At 40.8% G+C, this 23233-nt stretch overlaps 1 protein-coding gene across 4 annotated transcripts in view; it reads left to right on the forward strand.

Annotated features, from left to right (window-relative positions):
• The window catches only part of ACVR1 (activin A receptor type 1), a 145377-nt gene that overhangs the window by 67232 nt on the left and 54912 nt on the right, over positions 1–23233 (forward strand). For all 4 annotated transcript variants that reach the window (XM_060626764.2, XM_078451283.2, XM_078451282.1 and 1 more), the window contains exons 2-3: positions 6150–6223; positions 22798–23061. In XM_060626764.2, coding sequence (XP_060482747.1) covers positions 6157–6223; positions 22798–23061 — 331 coding nt within the window. In that variant the 5' untranslated portion in view covers positions 6150–6156. The remainder of the gene's footprint in view (positions 1–6149; positions 6224–22797; positions 23062–23233) is intronic.

Here is a 23233-nt window from a genome sequence, read left to right on the forward strand (position 1 = left end):
GAGTAGTCCTGAGACATTGTAAGAGATGGTGCTGATTTAAAGAGGGTACCTTAGTTAACATGGGTGGGTCCTTAAACTTTTTCTGAATAGCTCTTTCCCTTGTGTCTAAAGGAAAGACAGATCAATTACTAGGGATAGAAGACCTTATCCAAGAAAAGAAAGGAGATGACATATATTGGAGGCAAAAATTTATACTCTGTACGCTTCAGATAATAAACTGGAATCCCCAGTAGTCTATGATTTTTCAGTTAGCTAACCGTAGAACATTGCACATGGATTTTGGTTCAACCAAAGTAGATGAACAGTTGAGTACTTTCTTATCACAGATTTTATGTCACATGTAAAAAATATTTAGTTGTGTACATAAAGTATTCTTCCTACATTCCAAACAAAAGTCTAATGCCTTCTTCCTTGACCATTAGACTTGTTGACTTCTTTGATGATAGAGAAGTTAATGAGATTTCTAAAGCTATAGAACAGTAACATTTTTGTCATGTATTGGGTAAATGCTTATCCTAAAATATCAGGTACCATCTGGTTGTCTGGTATGGTAGAAAGAATGAACATTTAAAAGAGTAGGGCAATGATTCTCAGAGTGTCCAGAATCTCGTGGAGTCTCTGTGATGTTCTCAGTGGTTCCAAGAGGTCCTTCCAAGAGTGTTTATGTATCAATCATCTCTCTGATTCCTCGGATATATATGTGCAAGGTTGTATTTTCTATATGTACTTCAACAAGTACAACATGGCATAGCAGATTGAATGCAGAATTATATAAGAGAATCCAGTTGTTTTCTACTGAGCCAAACATAGAGATTTGCAAAAATGGAAAATAATGCCACTTTTCTTACTACCTTTTTTTGGACAGGGTAGTATGTTTATTGTTATTTTATTTCTAATTTTTAAACAATTATTTGATTATTTATTTTGAGAGAGAGAGACAGAGAGAGAGAGAAGGTGTGCACATGAATGGGGGAGGGGCATAGAGAGAGAAAGAGAGAGGATCTCACCTGGGCTGTGCATGGTCAGCCTAGAGACCAACACAGGGCTCAGTCTCACAAACTGTGAGATCATGACCTGAACTGAAATCAAGAGTTGGACCCTTAACTGACTGAATCACCTTTGCACTCCAGCATGTTTAATGTTATTTTAAAACAAATACAGTATTAAAAAATTCTTCAGTTTAAATTTGTAATAGAGTAAATATTGATAGATAAAGCTCACATTGACAAGCTCCTTAAGGGGCTCAATACTTTTCAAGACTGTAAAGTTATTTTGAGACCAAAAAGTGTGAAAGCCAGTGGAGTAAGGCATCCCCAAACTATTGAATTATTGTTCCTCTCTTTTTCCACTACCAGTCCCTCTTTTTTTGCCAACCTACATCTGAAACTTCATACGCCGGAATACTTGAGAGCAGGATAATGGAAAATTTACCTTTAAAAACCATATTTTCTTTTCAGTGTATTTTAAAGTTGGGAATAGATCCTTGAGGCCTCAAGTTGGGACTTTGGGATACTGATTTTTTTTTATAATTAAAATATGACCAGGGAATTTATTCTAGAACGTTCTCCTTTCTTCATTCTTTTCCCCTTTCCTTTTAGATGTACTGGTTTTAATAGCTGAATTAACTGGTTACAGAAACACTCCAGACACTGAACAAAAGGGCAGCCAGTAGCGATGCTCATATTTTTTTCCAAAGATTTTTTTTTTTATTATGGCAGGTTTGAGCTATCTATCCTATAAACAGACTAGATTGGGAGATTAACTTTATAATTCTTTTTTTTCCTGTTTTCCATTTATGAGCCTAATATCAATGTATTAATTTTGCTTGCATGATCATAATATGTTAAAATGTATTTTGGGGCATGGGTTTTTGTTGGCTTTGTGACAGGAAAAATTGCCAATGGTGATAGTCTTTTAATTTTAGTTTTTTAGGGTTTTTTTTTTAATAGTAGAAAGATTCTTGATTTTGAAGCTTATTGACTGCTGACTTCTATTAGTACCCAAACTAAATGGTAGAGATTAAAGTCACAGAGATGATAAATATCTTAATCCTGTCATTTCTTTGCAGTGTGTATGTGCTTGTGTGTTGGGACATGGGAGTGATAGCTAACTCTTTAGAATTTAAACTTAAATTGAGCTGATTATTTCAGGGAAATTTTGAATTTAGTGATATTTAATGTGCATCTACTTGGTAGTGGTTAATAAAATTGACTGTAGAACTTGCTACCACAGAATCTACAGTCTAGTGAGGAGACAGATGTTCAAAAGCACACACGGGTATGAACATATAATTATTAATTATGATAAGTTCTGTGAATGAAAATTAACAAAGTGGTATATGAAAGTGTAATGAGGGCTGTGAGGGTTGAGGCAAGGACAGTCTAGAAGGAGGTGATAGTTGAGACTTGAAGGCTGAATAGGAATTAGCCAGGTTGGACTCTAAAAAAAAGGACCTACTCTTGAAGAGCATCATGTATACAAAGCTAGGAAGCCGGCTGGTCAGAGTGCCTGGGAAAATGGATGGTTAGTTAGGGACCAGATGTGAGAAGGGAGAGGAACATGGTTGGCAAGAATGTCCAGAGGTGAGTGAGTGGAGGGCTTCCCTGGGCTTTTTGTGCCTTATCGAAGTTCCGCCTCTGCCTACCTTCAGCCTTCTTGGGTCTCTCCACCCTCTTTAACTCTTCTTTCTAGGCTGGCTGTGACCCAGCCTGGCTTTTTTCTTCACTTCTGAAATATGTGTAAATTTGTAGGACTTCATGCTTGTCCTGGCTGTAGGGCCTCTGCGTAAGCTGAGAAGCTGCGCCTTTCTCCTTAAATGCAACCCTCCACCTCAAGGTGCTACCCACCCCAACACATGTACACACACACACACGCATGCTTACACACTCATCCTTGTTCTGGTATCTTCTACTCATCTTTCTGATTCCTATTTAGATATAACCTTCCTGGGGAAGCTCTTCTACCCAGAAAATCTCAAGTTATTTTGTTAGCAGTCCTATTTAACCCATTTGTTTTTTTATAACTGGCACTTCATTTAGTTTTTAATTATAAAATCATTTGGATGACTATTTGATTATCACCATAGATGAAAGCTCCATGATAGTAAGGGCTATGTTTATATATCTTTATCATTTTAAGTTTCTAATGTCTAATACATGAGTAGACCCTTAATAGGTATTGAAAGAAGGAAGGAAGGAAAGGAGAATTGGGAATTCACAGATAAGAACAAGATAGTCCAGTGGTTTTCAAAGGCTTTTGAGGACATATCCCATCCATTAAAAATATTTTTAAGCATGTACCCTCACTGTGTGTGTTGCTTGTAAGTTTCATATAAAATAAAAACTATGTATGATATAATATACATAAAATAGAAATTTTAAAAAGTTTGACAGTGAAATATTTAAGGTATTGTTAATGGTGATAACATTGTATTATTCAGGATAATGTTTACTATTTATGATACTGGAAGCAAATCCATTTTCAAGTAGTTTTTAATTTTGAATTTGGGGAGCCTGCTTCTTGTCAGATTGAACTGAATATTAACTGTTTTTTTTCTAGTAAAGTGATTAACAAACAACCACTAGGAATAGAGATATCAACTCCACCATTTTCTTATTCTTTCTGGTGCTTTCATTAATAATATATTCAATCTGTAGTTTTAGAACACTTGTAATCTGGGGAGGGCTTGTTTCATAGCATACTTAAATTGACCCTCAGAAGTATAGTACATGGCTGTACTCTAAGCAAATCATGTCCACATTTCTTTCTGGAAGACATCTTTTGAACTAGACTGTCAAAGGAACTGAGAGAGACACCAAATAAAGCCTCAAGTTATTTATCGCTCTATTAGATTTTGCATAGGATACAAATTCTAGTATATACAGTCCCTGACTTCTCATGGTTTGACTAAAAGAGTTTTTTGACTTTACCATGATGTGAAAGTGATAAACATTCAATAGAAACTGTACTTCGAATTTTGATCTTCGGGTTTGACTTAGAGATTTTTTTGACTTTGCCATGATGTGAAAGTGATAAACATTCAATAGAAACTGTACTTCGAATTTTGATCTTTGGATCCTTGGGTCTTTTCCTGGGCTACCAATATGTGGTATGACCCTCTCTTGTGACACCGGGCAGCAGCAGTGAGCTGCAGCTCCCAGCCACGCTGTCACAAGGGTGAACAACGGACACACCTACCACCATTCTGTTCCCCGACAACCATTCTGTGTTTCACTTTCAGTACTGTATTCAATACATTACATGAGGTTTTCAATACCATATTGTAAAACAGGCTTTGATAGGCTTTGCATTAGATAATTTTGCCCAACAGTAGGCTAATATTAAGTGTTCTAAACACATTTAAGGTGGACTAGGTTGAACTCTGATGTTTGGTAGACTAAGTGTATTAAATTCATTTTCCACTTCTGATATTTTCAACTTAGGATGGATTTATCAGGATGTAACCCCATTGTAATAAGAGTAAGATCTGTATTTTCATCCTGTAATTCAGTAAATGTTCTTGCATGACCCTAGGATCCATGTACCTCTTTTAGGGACAGGAAGGTTAGCGTTGAAGACTGACTTAGACAAGTAATTGATTTCAAGTGCTGTTAGCCCAGTGCTGGGTGCTAGAAGTGACTGCTGATGGAGAGGTGTTTCACCAAATGTTTGCCTTTTGAGCTAGGTCATGAATGACAGGAGGAGGGGAGTAAGTAGAAGAAGGGTAGAAGAGGACGCTTAGGGCTGTTGAGGCAGAGGGAACCAGCAGTGTGCTCCCCATTCAAAGGCATGGAGACAAGATGGTGATGGAGGAGTCTGTATCTGGTTGTGACGACACTGGCAGCCACATGAGGCACTTACATGCCACAAATCAGGGGCTTGTCATAGAAAAGATCTTTGTGAACATGGACATAATAATAACAGTAAAAGAGGACACTCAAGTTTCATGTGCTTTAAAAAGTGTAAAAAGAAGGTACATTGCTTCTTCCTTACGTTGCTATTCCTTACATTGCTATTAGAGAAGGGGTAGACTGAAGTATAATTATGGACCAATTGAGATAAGGGTGGTAAGATAAGATGGGGACGTGGAGAATGAACAGTCTGACCACCAACCAAAATTTTTGATTTTAATATGAACCAGAAGGTGTCCACTCCAGACAGCTTAGATAGCAATAGGCTTTTGCTCTTTGCTTTGAGCTCTAAGTGTAAGATAGCACACTAACGTGTGCATTAAAGAACTTGACCAGTTTTCTTGTTTATTTACCATCCAGAAAATCACAACTAGTCAAAGGTTTAATTTTTAAAAATTATTTCTTGTACTAAAGAATTAGTATAACCAGAATTTTCATCATATTCCCAAAATTTTGCAGGAATTATTTAAGTTATTATTAAAAGTTCTTTGTTGTAGTCCTTTGACTTAGAAAATTGAGCTTTTGCCAATTTAGGGCAATATCAACTTGAAACTCATATCTGGTATCTTACTTTCTCTTGATTATATAGTTTGATGTATTTCACATTTACATGATTTCTTCCTATCCTGGTTGTGTCTATCCTGCATTGCTTTGTCATAGATGAGGGATAAGTTGTAGGTTTTTTTGTGTTGTTTTTGTTGTTGTTATTGTTCCCCTTTTGGGCTGTGTGATGATGCTCTACCTCTAATTCTTTTAAAGTAGAAGTAAGGTTCAAAAATTATGCTTGAATTATTCAGTCACTTAATCTTTAACATCATGTTACAACAGTCTATTCATATTTCTCAGAGGTTTTAAATTTAGTGCCAATTTTGCATTTCATAGGATAAGATAAAATTCTAGCTTAAAATTCTTTGAGAATGCTTAGCCTTCTAGCTGGGAATTTTTTATGTCCTTATTGAGTTGCCTCTAAGAGGGTAGACCCTCTGGACTCAGAGAAAGTCGCAGCTGCCTTAGAGTGGCCACCAGTGGGAGGTAAATCTGATTAACTCCTTAAGATGATTTGTTTAGAAATACGTAAAGGGTATATGTTTAAATTTACCAAGAAATAAGGCGACATATGTGAGGGGGATTTGTAAGAAAGGCCTTGAATGGCAGTTTGAAGATAGTATGCTTAATTTAATTTGTCATCCTACGGTTAAATTTTTTGTTTTACTTATATGTCTTATTTTTCCTCCACAGTTGTACAATGGTAGATGGAGTGATGATTCTTCCTGTGCTAATGATGATTGCTTTCCCTTCCCCTAGTATGGAAGGTAAGTGTCTCACAGCTATTTGGAGTAGGGTAAGTTTCTGTGTAGTGTTTGGCTCTCTGTGAACTAGGTTGTTCTTAATCCTGCCACACTTCACACTCCTCCATTCTCCCCCTTTGTTAAGACTTTATTTTTTTAAAGTCATGTTTTTGGTTCACAGCAAAATTGAGAGGAAGGTATAGAGAGTGCTCATATACCCTTTGCCCCCACACATTCAGACCCTTCCCCATCACCAACATCCCCCCACCAAAGTGGTACACTTGTTATAACTGACGGACCTACACTGACACGTCATATTTATCCAAGTCTGTAGTTTACGTTAGGGTTCACTCTTGGTGTTGTGCATTCTGTGGGTTTGGACAGATGTATAATGACGTGTATCCACCATTATAGTATCATACAGAGTATTTCATTGTCCTAAAAACCCCCTGTGCTCCACCTGTTCATTCCTTCCCCCCACCCTCCTTACCACTAGCAACCACTGATCTTTTTACTGCCTTCATAGTTTTATCTTTTCCAGAATGTCATATAGTTGGAATCGTACGATATGTAGTCTTTTCGGATTGGCTTCTTTCACTTGTGAGTAGGCATTTAAGGTTCCTCTGTGTCTTTTCATGGCTCATTTCTTTTAGCAGTGAATAATATTCCATTGTCTGGATGTACCACAGTTTTATTTATCCATTGACCTACTGAAGGGATACATCGGATGCTTCTGGGTTTTGGCAGTTAGGAATAAAGTTGCTGTGCAGGTTGTGTGTGGACAAAAGTTTCCAGTTCCTTTGGGTAAATACCAAGGTTTGTGATTACTGGATTTTATGGTAGAGTATGTTCAGTTTTATAAGAAACCTCTAAATTGTCTTTCAAAGTGACTCTACCATTTGCATTCCCACCAACAATGAATGAGAGAGAGTTCCTGTTGCTCCAACTCCTCAGCAGCATTTGGTGTTGTCAGTGATTCTGGATTTTGGCCACTCTAATAGGCGTGTAGCGGTATCTCATTGTTGTTTTAATTTGCGTTTTCCTGATGACATCTGACGTGGAGCATATGCTTTTATTTGCTTATTTGCCATCTTTCTATCTTCTTTGGTGAGGTAGCGGTTAAGATCTTTGGCCCAATTTTTAATCAGGTTGTTCGTTTGCTTATTTTTGAGTTGTAAGAGTTCTTTGCACATTTTGAATAACAGTCTTTTATCACGTGTGTCTTTTGCACATATTTTCTCCCATTCTGTCACTTGCTTTTTCATTCTCTTGATGTTGTCTTTCACAGAGCAGAAGTTTTAAATTTTAATGAAGTCCAGTTTATTATTTCTTTCATAGATTGTGCCTCTAAAAAATTATTGCCGTACCCAAGGTCATCTGGATTTTCTCCTATGTTTATCCAATAATATTACATTATGTAATACTACGTAATGGGCTTTACATTAAGCTTCTGTTGGACAGTGCCGTTGTAACCAATTTAGGTGTCTATAGTCTAGATTCTGCTCTAAGCAGTGTTAAAAACATTTCAATAATGCTACAGTACCGAGAAATTATAAATTAAGATATAAATATATAAGATAAGATATAAATTAAGGATCCCCTGTGGTAAGTTGAAAGAATTGGAGGTGTTTAAATCAGAGGAAAGGTTGGGTCCTAAGTTGTAAGAATTAGTAAGAATTGGGTTGGAAAAATTTGATGGTAGTTCAAATTTTTAACAGTCAAATTTTACCAGTCGTTCTCACCTGGGAGTTATTTTACTCTCCAAGGAACATTTGACAATATCTGGAGACCCAACAGGAAAACAGGAATTTTCCTCCTCTGTGTAATCGTTACTAGGAAAAAAAAAATCTACAGAATGTAGTGGCACAAAGTCCCTCCAAATTCCATTCCCTTCCCTAGATATAGTATCAGTTTCGTATGGTATTAAGCAGTTCTTACTGGTTTCATTTGATATCATGGGTGGGCCTGTGGTTGTGGGTATGTAGTATGAAGAGAGAAGAAGTGGAGAAAGAATGGAGAAGAAAGAAGGAGAAAAGGGTGTTTATGAGTCAATATTAACAACCATGTCATTGGTTGTTTTTTCCTGCTTTTAGCTCTTGAACTGCCCAAAGAATCCGGCAGATGACCCCCTAAAGCCCCAGTGCAGATGTGTCATGAAACAAGTCAGTCTGGCTGAAATGGAAACGGATTGCCCCTGAAGTCCTGCTCTTTAATATATCACCACCACTAGGATGTTTACAAGGAAGGAAAAGGACTCTTTATTCTTTAGTTGCAATAGCTTTTTTTTTTTTTAAACCAGAATATCCAGTGCGTGCTATAGCCTAGAGTGCTCTAATCCTAATAACAGTTGCCTTAGTCCTGTCTTCCCTTCATGACTCAACTTCTTGTTAACTGTCAATAGCATATTCTGTGAAAAGACTCTTTGTTTTTGTATATTTACTAGGAATTAAAAAAAAAAAACCCACACTGAGAACCCTTGATTGTAATGTACTCTAATATATTCAACATTAGTCATAAAGCAAATGTTAAGTACAAAATATTTCACCAAAAGAGGTAAATAATAGGGCAGATAACTAAAATCTTTATACTAGCGCCAAAGATTATTGAGTGCAGACCTTTCGACTACCAAGTTTAAAAGGAAATAGAACCATGTTTGATGTTTGCAAAGTAGCTATGGCACCTGATTGATTGTGCTTCAGTGGAGCTAGATGGCATTACTGGGGCATAAATAAGAAAGTCATAGAGGTTTTATTCCAATATATTTTGTTGGGTAGTGTACTCTTTTTAGTTCATTGAAAACAACAACAACAACAACAACAACTTTCCCTTTGTCTCCCAAATTACTCCCACATGTTTCTTAAATATTGATTGGAAATAGTGTGCACGTCAAATAATAGGTCCCCAATAGTGATTTTGGTAGAGTTTGGTTAGTATGAGTGTACTTTAGAATATTTCTCAAGTTGTATGGAATCCTAAATACTCCATGTCAAAAAAGACTAAATAGGTCTGGAAAATACTGCTTACTATAACTATCTCCTTGATGATCATAGGCAATACTTATTGAGTGGTGGCTAATATATGCCAAATGTTTTATATGAGTTATTTCCCATAATTCTCATGATTACCCTGATGAGATAGGTTTTTGGGGATGTGCCTTTGAATTGGTTAAAACTCTCGCTCAGGATTACACAGCCAACAAAAAGGTATAATATACTTTAAGGAATGGTATTCAAGAGCTTCAATCATTATCAACCTTCTTCAGAATATTGCTTTTTTTTTTCTGTACCTTAAATTAGCTACGTCCACACTGACATTATATCTGATGCATGCTAGACTCCCCCTCAGTCCAGTCTGAGAGCTGAGATGAGAGCAGATGATCAGGCTCCTTTACCTGGGTTTATGTTTTTTTTTTTTATTTCTCATCTCTCATACCAGTATTCATTTTTCATGTTCATTATATACACAACTCTAGCTGCAGGAAGAGTTTTATTTGCTCTCACCGAGAAGAGCACTTGAGTCCTAATTATCCGTATATCCTTCCTATCCCTTCCCATTAATAAGACTAATCATGCTCTAATACTGCTATTATGCCACTGGGGAGAAGTCCATTTTTGTTCCAGAACCTCCATGTTTGGCTTTCCCTTTGTCCCTGAGAGCATTTGCAGGTGACGTCCATGACACAAATACTTAAAATGGAATATTGCTTCAGAAATATTTCTAAGCTAAGATGACCCACATTTTATCAAATTTGCAAGCCATAGTTAGATTTTATTATAGCAGGGAGCACTGGACTTTTGCAGAGGTTTGTTGCAAGAGGTTTTGGCCTGTTCTAGAGAAGATTGCTAAGTTCTAAATTAGTTTGTGGGCTGACTTGATTTTATTATTTCCAAAGCCATCACCACTCAAGACTTTCCAGCCCAATTACCCAATGAGGGAAGGAAAGGGATAACTTCAATGGACTTTTTGTTAGGGTCCACAAAGGTGCCCCTCTTTGCGACTGTAGAAGAAGAATAGAATAAGCCTTTCTTTGAATTTCTCATTATTGAAGATTCAGGAAGTTCTTGAAGGGGCGAGTGAGTGTAAGAGAAATGTCTTTATTAAATTTGTTGCTCTCATTTCTCATTACTATAATTTATCCCTTTTCAGAATAAAATCTTTTTCACTGACACATCATCAAATGAGAGACTTTTTGGGGAGAGAGATGAGAAATATTGAGCTATTGTTTGCCACTCATTACTAGGACCTAAAGTGTAAATATCTGATGGAAGTGCACACTTTTAAGATCCTGTTTCTTTATTGTCAGATTTTCTTCTCTAACAGACTGGTGGTGTGTTAGTTGATGTCAGGTGAACTACGACAAAGTTTCCTTTTAGTTTTTTCTTCTTAGGAGATGTTTGTTTTAGCTGTGGGTAAACTGAAGCCACATCCATTTTTTTCCCCCAGTGGACATTATAAAATGTTCGTATTTAGTGCATTTATATGAGAGGAGGGTAGTAGCAGTAGGAGGTGGAGAAGACTCTAAAAATTCGATCTAAGTCAAATACTGAACAGATGTGAAAACAAATCGAAGACCCACGCTCATGAAACGATTTCCTTGTGGTCAGCAGTGAGAGGGCAGCGCAATAGCTTCTTGGCTTCTCTTTTTATGAAGATAGGTCTCAAGAATGAGAAGATGGTTGCCATCTCCTCTTTATGGAAAAACTTGCGAAGCAGGAAATTTGTAGATGTGTCATATATGCAACTTTCGCTCTTGGAAAAAAGTAAACACCAAGGAAAATAAGACATAATAAAAAATTGCTTTGTAACTCCCAAAACGCTATTAGCCCGTCCTCAGGAAGTTCCTTCTGCAGCCCAGCATGACCTCAGGCAAGCTTCCACAGATAATGATTATATGGAATAGTCATAATTACTCAGAACTCATGTCAAGTCCAAGATCATGTAAGACACAGGGCGGAGTGACTTTCAAACTTTTCACTGTGACTCACAGTAAGAAACATTTGAGCGTTGGACCCAGCGCATCTACATTTAGAAACGTTTTAGAGTAGGACCCACACACATCTGAAACACAAAATTCGTGCAAAAACAGCAGCTACTCTTACTATGTTTAACGTACTCCCATTTCTTCTCTTTTTTATTCCATTCGGCTTTATTTTAATTTAAAAAGAAAAAAAAAAAAGAGACCTTGTTTTCAACCACAAAATCGATTTCCCTACCCACGAATGGTTCATGCTCCATGGTTTAAAAAGGTGACTCCAGTCTGCTCCTAGGAGCTCCCTGCCCGGAAGTGCCTGCTGCCCTCAGGTGAAAGCTCTGACCACCGACCTGTGCGTTCTCCAGCAGAGCTGGCCTGGAACCTTTTATTTTTTCACGAGTTCACGAAGCCCCAACCATCCTCTCTGTCCGAGCCAGTAGTTTGACAGGAAGAGGGAAGTTTACATTTGTGCCTCCTCAGCCTTGGTCGTTAACACTGGAACAGCTGCTGCCTGATTCTAATCAGCTGAATCTGAGCTCTGCAGAGCAGGGTGTTTTCCTAGATCCACGGTAATGCTCCATCTAATTCTTTGTTATGGGTTAGAGCAGAGCACCGACCTTCCGAGGATATGAAATTTGGGGGATGTGGCCAGGAGGGAAGAAATAAGAGGAAGAATGAAATTTCTTTTGGGCAGGAGGTGGTGAAAATCACCTTAAGGAAACAAAAACAACCACCTCTGCCTGTAATCGAATGGTGATTTGGAGTGGGAGTGGCCTTACGTATTTATTTAGTTAGTTAGTTGTATTTATTTCACCTTCTACATTCTGGTACCTACACCAAGCTAGTTTGTATGAAAAGAAGAATCGGATCCATTCAGAAAGGTTGTAAAGAATAGATAGGAAAAACAAAAACAAAAACCCGTAGTCCAGTTTAGAATTGGACTCATCTGGTGTGTTTATAATACTACACACTGCCATGTTGAATTACATTGTCATGGCTTCTCTTTATCTTCAACATCGTGTCCTAATTCATCTGCTTCACAATGTCAGTTTTGCAAAGTGTTAGGGTAATTTTTGGTAGGTAAAAATGATGTGGTTAGAGAGTCTTCTGAAGGGAAGGCTCTTGGCCATGCAGAGGAAGCAGGCCTTTCTCAGGAGAGAGACAGAGTGAGACAGAGTGAGACTGTGTCATGAGCCATGTTCTTTGTCTTCACTGCGTGTGTGTGTGTGTGTGTGTGTGTGTGTGTGTGTGTGTGCGCGCGCGCGCGCGCGTGCGTTATTTCACTTCTCAGGGTCTATTCCTGCAGCGGCGCGATAGAAACAGTGACAGGGTGGTTGTGAGGAGTTTATGGGGAGTACAAGCAAAGTGAGCCCTGGAGCGTAGGAAGCCAAGACTTCGTGGTGTTCATCATCTTATCCCCAGTGTCTAAGACAGCGCCTGGCATATAATTGGTGCTCAGTGAATATTTGACAAATGAATGAGTAAATAATGTTGGCTACAATACTAATTATTATAATATAAGAAAAAAAAGAGGAGACAGGGACTGGTCTGGGCTGAGGAGATGAGAAGAGCACATCTTTCGAAGAATTTATTCTGAGTTTGGGAAAAAAGAATCAGTTGTAGCACAATCTTACAATCTCCGACTGATTAATTAGCACGAGTATGCTAGTAGGCGCTGGTGATGTCAGCATAACTAGAAGTGGTTCCTTCTGTCAAGGAGTCACAGTCTGGTTGGATAAGGCAAAGGTTAAAGCACAGCACCGGGGATATCAACAGGAAGGACCTTCATATCACACTGGGCTGGGACTGGGGACAGCAGTCCAGGGAGCAGGAGTTTGGCAGGATGAACGGGCATTAGACCAGCAAAGGAAGGGCCGAGAAGGACTTCTGATGCAGAGACGGGCCCCACCCAGAGAAGTCGTGGAGGTGGGGGAATGTGAGGACACCACCTGCACAGTCCAGCATGGCCAGCACAGTCTTGAGAAGGGAGCCGGGTTGAGAGTTCAGGTCCTACTGGCCCGGCAGGGTCTGGGGTACTGAGGCGGGTGTTCCCTATCCTGAGGGGAGTGAGAGCCATTGAAAGATTAAGTAGGGGTGGTTTGCATTCGCAAAGATTTGTGCAGCGGAAGTGGATCACGGGGTACGGCAAGGCGAGAGGTACACGGGTGAGGAAAACTGGTTCTCCTGTGGTGGTGGACAGGCCCACATGCCATAGTTTGGGAGGCCTCCCAACTGTGGCAACTTAATGGTGGCAAACAACAAAAACAAAACCTGAGTTCAAAGAGTAGACCTCTGTTACAGACCTTTGTTATTATTATTCACGAATAACAACTGCAGTGGCAACTGAGAATAACCTAATAATAATTCCACTGCTACTTTTATTATGCAAACAGAAGCCTGAGCTGCTGACTTTTCTAGCAACTTTTGCAGGACATTTAAATCCCTCTAGCTGGCCCTTTGTTCCTGTGTTGCCATGGAGTGTCAATAAGCCCAGCTCAGAATAACCCAGACGGTGAAATGCGAGGTACAGCTTGCTCGCTGGCATGTTGGCTGGCCAGGTTATACTGTTTTCATCGCTCCCGTCTTGGGAGGAGCACTGGGCAGCTGGTTGCCCTGGCAGCTGTGAAAGGTGTACGTCTCTTGGCTGCCCGGAGTTTGAAATGCAACCCAGGCTTGCCTGCCTACTGAGCATGTGCGGCTCCCGATTGAGCTGATAGCAACTGAAAATAGCCCACTGAGCACCTGTCCCTTACACACCAGCCCCTGGCCGACTGCCATTTAGGACAGTGGGGACTCAACTTGGTGGATAGGTGAGGGGCTGTGTGGATTTTAATGGTTCTTAGGAAGATCTTAGAAACTTTGGCCCTGGCTGAAAAGGAAGAAGAAGAAGAAAAAAAAAAAAAAAAAGCAGCAGCCTCTTCTGAGCAATACTCTTTGGCACGTCTGGGGTTAGTGGGTGGTCACGGTGGCTGCATAATATACAGTATGTGCTGAAGACACCATACAGTTCTCTTTGCTCAGCCACAGTGTGGTCCAGTAGACTGAGAGAGAGGTATATGTTTTCTCTTGGAGATAATAGCTTTCCTGAAAAACTCCTGGAAGGTAGCCATCCAGGGTTTATACTGTTTCAGTCTTAGAACAGGAAGGCATGGCGTTAAACTATTTTGTTTGATTTTCTACCTGTTCTTTAATCCCCAGTGATTGTCAGTAGACCACTTCTGCATGGTGTCTCTTTGCTAGGTTATTCTTTCTCAGCAGTCCAAATGCGGCCATAGAATAGAATCACAGCATGTTATGGGGCTGCCTGTGCCCCTTTGGGAATCCTTCCCTTTCCTTCTGGGCTTTCATGTCTTCAGTGGGCTTGCCATTGTTGGGCACAGTTGGCATGGCAGTATGGATGGAAGCGGGCTCTGGAAGGAAATACTTCTGAAATGACTGGGTGTATTAAAGCTACTATTTAAAAGTGACCCTTCCGAGATACTTGGGTTACCTTCAGGCTATCAGTGCCCTGCAGCTACAGGAGCTGATGGGAATCTGTGGAAAGTCTGGCCTGCTGCTTTCGCCTTAGTTTGTGTTTAGATATTCTTGCTCCCTAGCCAGTGGCCTCGTGACACATCTCAGATTTAGCTGCCTTTCTTCTGCCAAGGTTCAAGATGATTGTGGAAGCTGGGAATGGTATGCAGTGCCACAGAGATTGGGGGCGGAGGGGGAAGAGAGGGTTTGAAAAGCCAATTATGGTCCACAGCACTCTCAAAAAATGCTTTTGGTGTCTACCTTGAGCGTAGGCACCTGGAGCCTTTCTGCGGGCTCAGGGCTGAAAAAAGAATAAGCTCAAAATGACCCCCACTCAACCATGGCCTGGTGACTGCAGGATCCTTTAGTCTATTGACTACTACGCCAATCTTCTTAAGCGTTGAATTTGGGAGTTAGCGGCTTCTTGTGGACCATATTAGTTAGACTGATAGGGAAAAGAAGATATGCAAAGCAAAGATGAAGCTAAAGGCTGGAGTACAGATGCACAAGACATGTATTCATGGGATTGAAGGCATGGGATTCCTCTCGTAATTAACCTTGCCCTGGCGTTCTGGACCCAATAGGGCCTTAGGACGTGAGTTGGGAAATTGGGGGATAGGGTGGTAGCGGTATCGGAGGCTTGAGCAATGCCCCCACTTTTTACCCTCGGATAGCTTAATCTCTTGTGCTTCATGCAGGCTGTAGAGAATGTAGTCTAGAAATCCCCTGTTCTCTCCGTGCATTTTTCTGGGGGTGGGGTAGAATAGGGAGCTAGAGAGGAGGAATTTAACTAATTGTGGACATTTTTACCTTTGACTCCAGGTACTGCATTGCCTTGGGGCTGGCATTCTAAGACTATTGTTCAACAAATTGGAGCCCTGCCCATCTTCTGAGGGATTTATCTCTGTGGTTTGAAAGCTTCCAGAAAGGTTGTTGGGGATGTGGTGGTGGTTTGTTGATTGTGAGTAAAACCTTGAAGGCCAAGTCACCTGTAGGGCACAGAAGGGCAAATAGAGGTGGGAGCCTTGTGCTGAGTCCACACTATAGTTCCTTTCCCATCATCCTATACCACGCAGAGCCCTTGGTTAAGGTTTTCTGTAACGGCAAAATTTTCAATACAGCGCCTGGCTAGGAAACCCTTACTGGAGCAGCCATGTACTCCCTAGTTAGCCTGTGGAACTCACATGAGTCAAGCACACCTCTTCCCACACTGTGAACAGGGCTTCTAGCCTCAACATTTGATAGACGGTTACCACATCGCTGGTTCTCTTCAAATCCAAATGACAAAGGGATCGCTTCTCTGAAATGTTTATAATCAACCAGGTCTTTTTCTCTCCACCCTCAGGCTGTGGTACTCTCTGTTACTCTTCCAATAAGTGGAGATTCACTCAGGGCCAGGCGTTGTCAATATATGCGGGTGGGGTGGGGATATTTTCTGGTCTCCAAGAGAATTCCTTAGTAGGTAATTTCCGTTAGGTTTTGTAATCATTTGTTTTTCTGAAGGGAAGATTGAAGAAGTGTGAAGACATGATGAAGAAAGGGGTCATTATTTTCCCCCTGTTAAAGAGTTGCTTCATTGACATAGTACAAGTATTAAAACGATGTCTTTGCTACATTCTGGGAATCGTAAAACGCATGGAAAAGACAGACCAATATTGTCTTAGGTCAATACCCCACAATGTTCTTTAACTTGTTAGTCACTTAAACACAGACCAAGTTTTTGGCTTTGAAATAGAAGGTGTGGCTGCTGCAATAGGGCTTAATTTACAGGGATTATTTCAGAGACAAGGAGTCAGCTCAGACACAAAATAAACAGATGGCACTTTTTTTTTTTTCCCCCTCTCAGCTTCAGCAGTTCAAATGCAGGATGACTTAGGAATCCTTATCACCTTCAGCAAAGCAAGAAGGGGAAAATGATGTAATTCAGTCTTTCCCTACTCCCTGCTGAAAACGCCATTACTTTCACTGATAGGAGAAAAATGGCAGCAAATACCAGGGGCGTCTTTTTCACTGCTGAGCAGACAAGTCCTGCATGACTCCCCTAATGTGGCCGGAGGCCAGGCACTTACTATGTTTTGATCATTCTGGTCACCTTAGCATCAGAGTAGCCAAACGTCCTCAAGTCAGCCATCCAAGGAAGGACCATCCATACAAGCCCTGCTGTTCTATTAATGTGTTAAATAAGTCCTTGTTTTAGGGGCTCTTGTATTTTACCTCTTTCTTCTAACAACCAGGCAGACAGAACACCTACTGTACCACACCGCAAGTATTAATTTTCTACACTTGTAAGCCAGAGTAGGTGAACAGATGTGACGCTATGGCGAACTCCTCTAGGAAGAAATGGCTTGCACAGACATGCTGGCTCGGTGACTAAGCCTTGCCTTAAGATCTCTGCTGACATTTAAAGACTTTATAGGCTCAGTCTGCTCTGAAAACCAGCATCATGTCTCTTCCCACCTCTAAATCCTTTCCGTGAAGAGAAAATTCATCCGGAAGCAAATATCCATCAGGCTTGTACTCCTGTCAATCATTGAGGCAGGCGAGGGCTCTGTAACAGCAGAGTAGGGTCATTCCCTCCCCTCATGGCGCTCCTAGTCCGGAGGAGAGACTTGGACGTTCAGTAGCCAGACAGACACTTGCATGTGAGTGTATACAGGTGGTTCTTACTTTAAATTTGAGTGTGTGAACAAAGCCTTCTTTAAGAGAAGGTAGATGCTAACTAGGTAAATGGAGTGTAGGCAGGGAGGGAGGTAAGCACTCCACATGGAGGAAATTCCCTACCTAAAGGACCTGATATCTTGGAACAGGGGAGGCCTCCCAAGAATGGAGGGGATAATAGGGGAGCCTAAGGACGTGGGGATCAGCTCCACCAGGAAGGACTTCTGGCCACATTAACCCTCCTGTCTCTTTGGAGAGTCACAGAAGACAGAGAGGATTACATCTGAATGGGGATGTGATTTGCTCGGTTCCAGAACACTGGAGGCAGGGTACATTTGTAGCTATCATCAGTTCAAAATCTTGGGAATCCTGAAATCATTTTATGTCATTATTATTCTAATTTATATGTGATCCTATTCAATCTTTCTTAACTCCAGGAATATGTTTTCTTCTTCGCTTTACAACTTTGCCAAGTATCTGTTTCTCTGATCAGGGGTAAACAAACAAACAAACAAACAAACAAACAAAAACAAATGGAATTTGGGTTCCCTAGATGGAGGTTTTATAATGAGAGCATTTAATGGTGTTTGGGGTACCGTATTCCCGAGCCTATAGCTTGCCTTCTCACCAGACCATCAAATGCCCTTCACTAGGCATTGCAGACTGACCTTTGTGTTTCTGTCTTAGGAGCAGGCTTCTGGCAGTGATACCTGGCATTGCAAAATCCATCACTGAGCCTTTGTTTAATGCCAGAGATCTCAAATGCTTTCCGATTCTGGAGAAGTGCCAAGCTGCACTTTCAGATTAGGAGGCCATGGAAGGGCTCCCATATCTATAAGCCTAATATAGGCTGTCATTTCAAATGAATGAGTCGTTTATACTGTTGGAAGGAGTCCAGATATGTTTGGGGTTCCTTTTTTAGCCTATATAGTTCTGAGCTATCTGACTTTTATAATAATAGTCTAATAACCATATTGTCATCTGTGCTACTTGGAGGTGAACCTCTAAGAAATTCAGCCTGTTCCTTTTGCTGACCTCTGGGGTGATAGTTGCAAGCTGGTTTACTTGTAGCAGTTTCTCATTTGTCTTTTGTGTCAAACTTTAGTGGGAGATGTGAGGTTTTGTGCACCATTTAGAATGGTAATCAGTTTAAATGCTTTAAAGCGTTATGGAGTGCATGACTGAGAATGTGGGGGATAAGCCCATGGTGGTGTGCTTAGATTTCTCAAGTCCCACTTAAAACATAAATGTGAAGATTTTTACTCCGAGGTACAAGAGCATCCCAAACTGTGGACAGACGTAAAAAGTCCACGATGCTCTCTGCTCTGCCTCTTCCTGTGACGACAGTCTGTCGTGAGGCTACGAGAGTAGGTGTGCACAGAGGATGAGCCCAGAACGAGATCTTTTAAGAGGTTTGGGCTTCTGAGCCTGCACCTCTGGCTGTGGAGCCAGCCCGCAGTCCTCCCAGGTGGCGTCAAGAACTCCCTGCGGCTCCCAGCCAGACCTGTGAGTGTGTTTGCACAGACCTGGTCCTGGTGATACAAAGGGCGCACAGTGCCAGCCATAACACTGAGTAATGCTGGGAGGTGCCTTTTAGAACAAACAATGTGGGTGAGCTTTGCAGAGAGGGAATACCTCTGGCTTGACATTTAAATTACTGAATTATTTAAATGAATGTCAATTAGGTGGAGTAGACTTGCTGCCTTCTGCCAGGGCACTTCCTAGTTGTTTGCAGAGGCAAGTGCAAAGGGCCTCATATCAGATATGGTGTTTCCTGTCTGTACTGTTGGAAATCAGTCACGGGAGGTGATTATCCATTCCTTGGTGTGCCTCGATGTGTACTATATGTATGTCACTGTTGGAGAAATCTGAGGTCCACAGACCCTTACCCGTGGCCCTAAAAGGGATTTTGTAATAGTTCTGTCACCCTGCGTGCCCCCTACCCCCAACCCACCCCAAGTAAAAAATCACAGGCCCACACATGTTATGGTTATTCCTAAAATCGGACAAGACTGAAACAGTGAGACATGGGCATTCTGGGGCCTGCTCTGTTCCTTAGAATTGTGGATGTTGAGATATGAAAATGCTGCTGTCTTGCTTTTAACCTTCTTTGTTGAATTAGTAATCCTAGCTCAGAAATCTCTTTGGCATCTCTTCGACTAATCCACTCTGTCAGATGAAACTGGCAAAGTGGCATTTAACTAATGTGTGTGTGCATGCAGGCGTGTGTGTGGTATATGTGGTCATTCTCATATTCTTATGAATTTAGGGTCTGCGTTTATATCTGGCAGTATATAAAAAATAGATTCATGATGGGCTCTTCTAAGTAGTTATACGGAAATACCCAACTTAAGAAGATTAAATGTTGGTGAGAAGCAAAATTGGACGTGAATCTGGTAAAGCCTGTGTACTTTCCCATTAGCTAACAGCTGGACTGAGCTCATGGTTCCTCATATCAGAGATTAAATTAATTATCACATAGCACTGACAACCGTCCTTCTTCCCCTTTTTTCTTTTTCTGGATTGTGGAGGTGAGCATATGAAAACTGTAGTTTTTGACACCTTAAAAAGAATTACCTGTTTAAAGGTAGTCAGCCCTCGGCCATCTGCATACATACAACTAGTAGAGGGATGTAAAGATTCAAGGAGAGTGTTTACTAAATGAATGAATCCCTTTGACTCCGTTTATGACCCCCACAGGATAAGATCTGATTACAGTTTATAACCTGTCATGCCTCATAGTTGGGTATAGTGAATTGACCTTTACTGAAGTTGGTATTTACTCAGGGCTGCTCAATTCTGGCAAAATTCTGTAGGTTACATTACAAACATCTGTCAGGCCATCCCCACATCCTGTCAAAAGCTAGAGACCTTGGAAGGGGGGTCCACATCTTAATGTCTGTGAGCTAGAGTTCAATTTCAGCTCTAATTTTATTATCTATCTATCTATCTATCTATTTTTAAGTAGGCTCCACACCCAACTTGGGGCTTGAACTCTTGACCCTGAGATCGAGAGTCATATGCTCCACCAACGGACCCAGCCAGGCACCCCAGGGCTCTAATTTCAAGAGCAGAGCTCACTCTGAGAGCACATTAAAGAAATCATTGTTGTTGTTATTTTATTATTTTTTTTTAATTTGACCTTTTTTATTAGAACCACAAGATGTTGTTAATTCTTCTTACCAGGACTGTCCGTTTCCATAGGATCCGTGAGTGAGGCCTCTGTTGCCTACGGTTACTTGTTTGTGGTTGTTCCTACTGCACCATGGGCACCACTAGTTGAGGGGTGCATACTCCTCAGTCCATTATCAATCCCTGAACAGCTACTCTCCTAACGTTATTTTCATTTACCCTTTCATCCTCACACGAATCCTTCAGCCCCAACCCAGTGTCAGTAGACGCAACCTCTCTAAGGATGTATATCCTGGGATAGCTTTGACCTCTGAAAATATTTAGGATTTTAAAATACATGTTTGTGTTTCAGATTTTCATACATTGTGTTATGGCACAGTTTTCAAATATAGTATTTTGAATTCCCTGCTGTAGATCACAAACAAATCAACATGATACCGTTAACCACCCCTCCCCTTATCCTGCCCATCCGTTTCCCTCCAAAGAATCATCACCTGTTGGGCAGCATAGTTGGCAATGCTCAGCCCAGCTTTGTGCCATTCAAGAGTGGCAAGCATGTCTAGACTCCCTGGAAATATTATCTTTCAACTCACTTTTGGCAAGTGTAAACTTTTGCTGGGTTATGTCAACAGATATATATGTTTCTCATCCTCATAGAAATAGATCGGTGCTGGAATTTCTCTAGGCAGGGAAAATAAAGACTATCTTTTGGCTCATTAAAATTTTTGCTCATTAAAAATGTCTGAGGCTCTTGATTCTCGGGGGTGAGACTGGTGACATACATACACTGTCAGCGGCTATTTTGGATCTCCTGCTTTCAGGCATGTCTTTGCTCTTGGATGAGCCCCTTGTGGTTTTCAAAAGAACTAGCAAGTCAATTATAAATAGAAGGCTTGTGTCTGTGTGTCTGCATGCACTTACTCTGTGGGATGAGGCACCCACATTACAGTGGGTAGTGAACTATTTTTCACTTCTTTGAAGAGGGAAGAAGAAAGATTAAGAACACTTTTCTCTTTTTGAGATAACCCACGTCTCTACAAACACCCACACAAATCTGTGTAAATGAACTTGACATTTCAAAGACCTTACCTTAAGGTCTCCTCTTGAAAGCGCAGCTACCCGACCTGTTATTTTAAGAAAGAAGTAGTTATCTCACAGACCTGCTACAGAGGGTTCAAGAATCAGAAAGCAGTCACTCTGTGCCATAGACCTTTGGAGGGAGCTCTGAAAGCTGAATTTCTTTATAGCAAAACTGCTTTGGAACCTCTAGGACTTGGCTGTTTACATTCTTTCTTCACTTTTCTTCCCTCCTAGTGCAAACTGTTGGGACCAGCAAGTCTGAACTAATCATTCTCACAAGGGAGGAGAAAAGAAAGAGTGATTTGAAAAATTAGGTTGCAAAAATTAGATTGCAGATGTTTCCAGAAGGAGACAATTAGGAAGTCTGATTAGGTGTGCTTCACTGATGGACAAGGCACATCTTTCCATCACACCTTAGACCTAGCAGGTGTTGACTGCTCCTGTGGTCTCACCTCTTACCTTACTTTTAAAACATTGCTCTATTCCCTTTGTCTCCTTGTACCCTCATCTTCAATAATCAGTGCCATTTTTTTTTTCCTGCCAGGCAAACGTGTAAGCAGTGATTAATTTCCATTGTAATCAACATGAAAACTTCAGTGTTGTCACTATTGAAAAATTAATCTAAGGCATCTAGCTGGAAATATTGGTAATAGACATTTGTAATTACAGACTGCATCCTTGTAAACTCTCGATTATACTGGGCTCTTGCAGATAATGGTGGGAACACCAGCATTCCTTGTATTACTAGTTGATGGATTAGTATGGAGTTAGCAGGAACTGGCATTAACAATTGCCCTATACTTAGGAGCCTTTAAAAAAAAAAAAAAAAAAAACATAAAATAAAGGTGATGAGCATTATGTCCTGGAAAAAAACATTTTATTTTGATGTAAGAATTGGGATGTGAGAGCCCATCAGGCTGAAGAGAATGTGAAAACCACAGTGAGGGGAAGTTCATTCTCAGAAGCCTCTGAGTACATGATAACTATTCTTTGGCCTGGTATGATCTAAAAGAGCACACAGTTTGTATAAATGTGTTCCTGTACTGAGAGGCGATTATCATTTGGTAGTTGGTCAAGTGAGAAATACAAGATAACAAAATGTGGACATCATGGCCAGTGATGACACTTGGCCTGACTTGCTGTTTGGTGAATGTGTTGTAATGGTCTTGGAGAAACCATCTTATTGCCCTAATGGGGGTAAAACCTATGTAGTGATTTCTTTTCCCTTCTTGCTTCTTTGCAGATGAGAAGCCCAAGGTAAACCCCAAACTTTACATGTGTGTGTGTGAAGGCCTCTCCTGTGGGAACGAAGACCACTGTGAAGGCCAGCAGTGCTTTTCCTCACTGAGCATAAATGATGGCTTCCATGTCTACCAGAAAGGCTGTTTCCAGGTCTACGAGCAAGGGAAGATGACCTGTAAGACCCCGCCATCACCTGGCCAAGCTGTGGAGTGTTGCCAAGGCGACTGGTGTAACAGGAACATCACGGCCCAGCTGCCCACCAAAGGTTCCCGTGGACTTTTCTATTTCTAGATCAAGGGTTTCTGTTAGTGTTGTTCTGTGTGGGTTAAAGATGGAAGTAGCCACAAGCTTTTCCTCCTACTCCTTGAACTAGAGGTCATGGGTGACAAGGAGGGTAGCTATAGATGAAGAAGGGAAAGGCATGGCCTTTTGGAGTC

This window comes from Panthera onca, chromosome C1, assembly GCF_046562875.1.
Source record: "Panthera onca isolate mPanOnc1 chromosome C1, mPanOnc1 haplotype 2, whole genome shotgun sequence".
NCBI lineage: Eukaryota > Metazoa > Chordata > Mammalia > Carnivora > Felidae > Panthera > Panthera onca.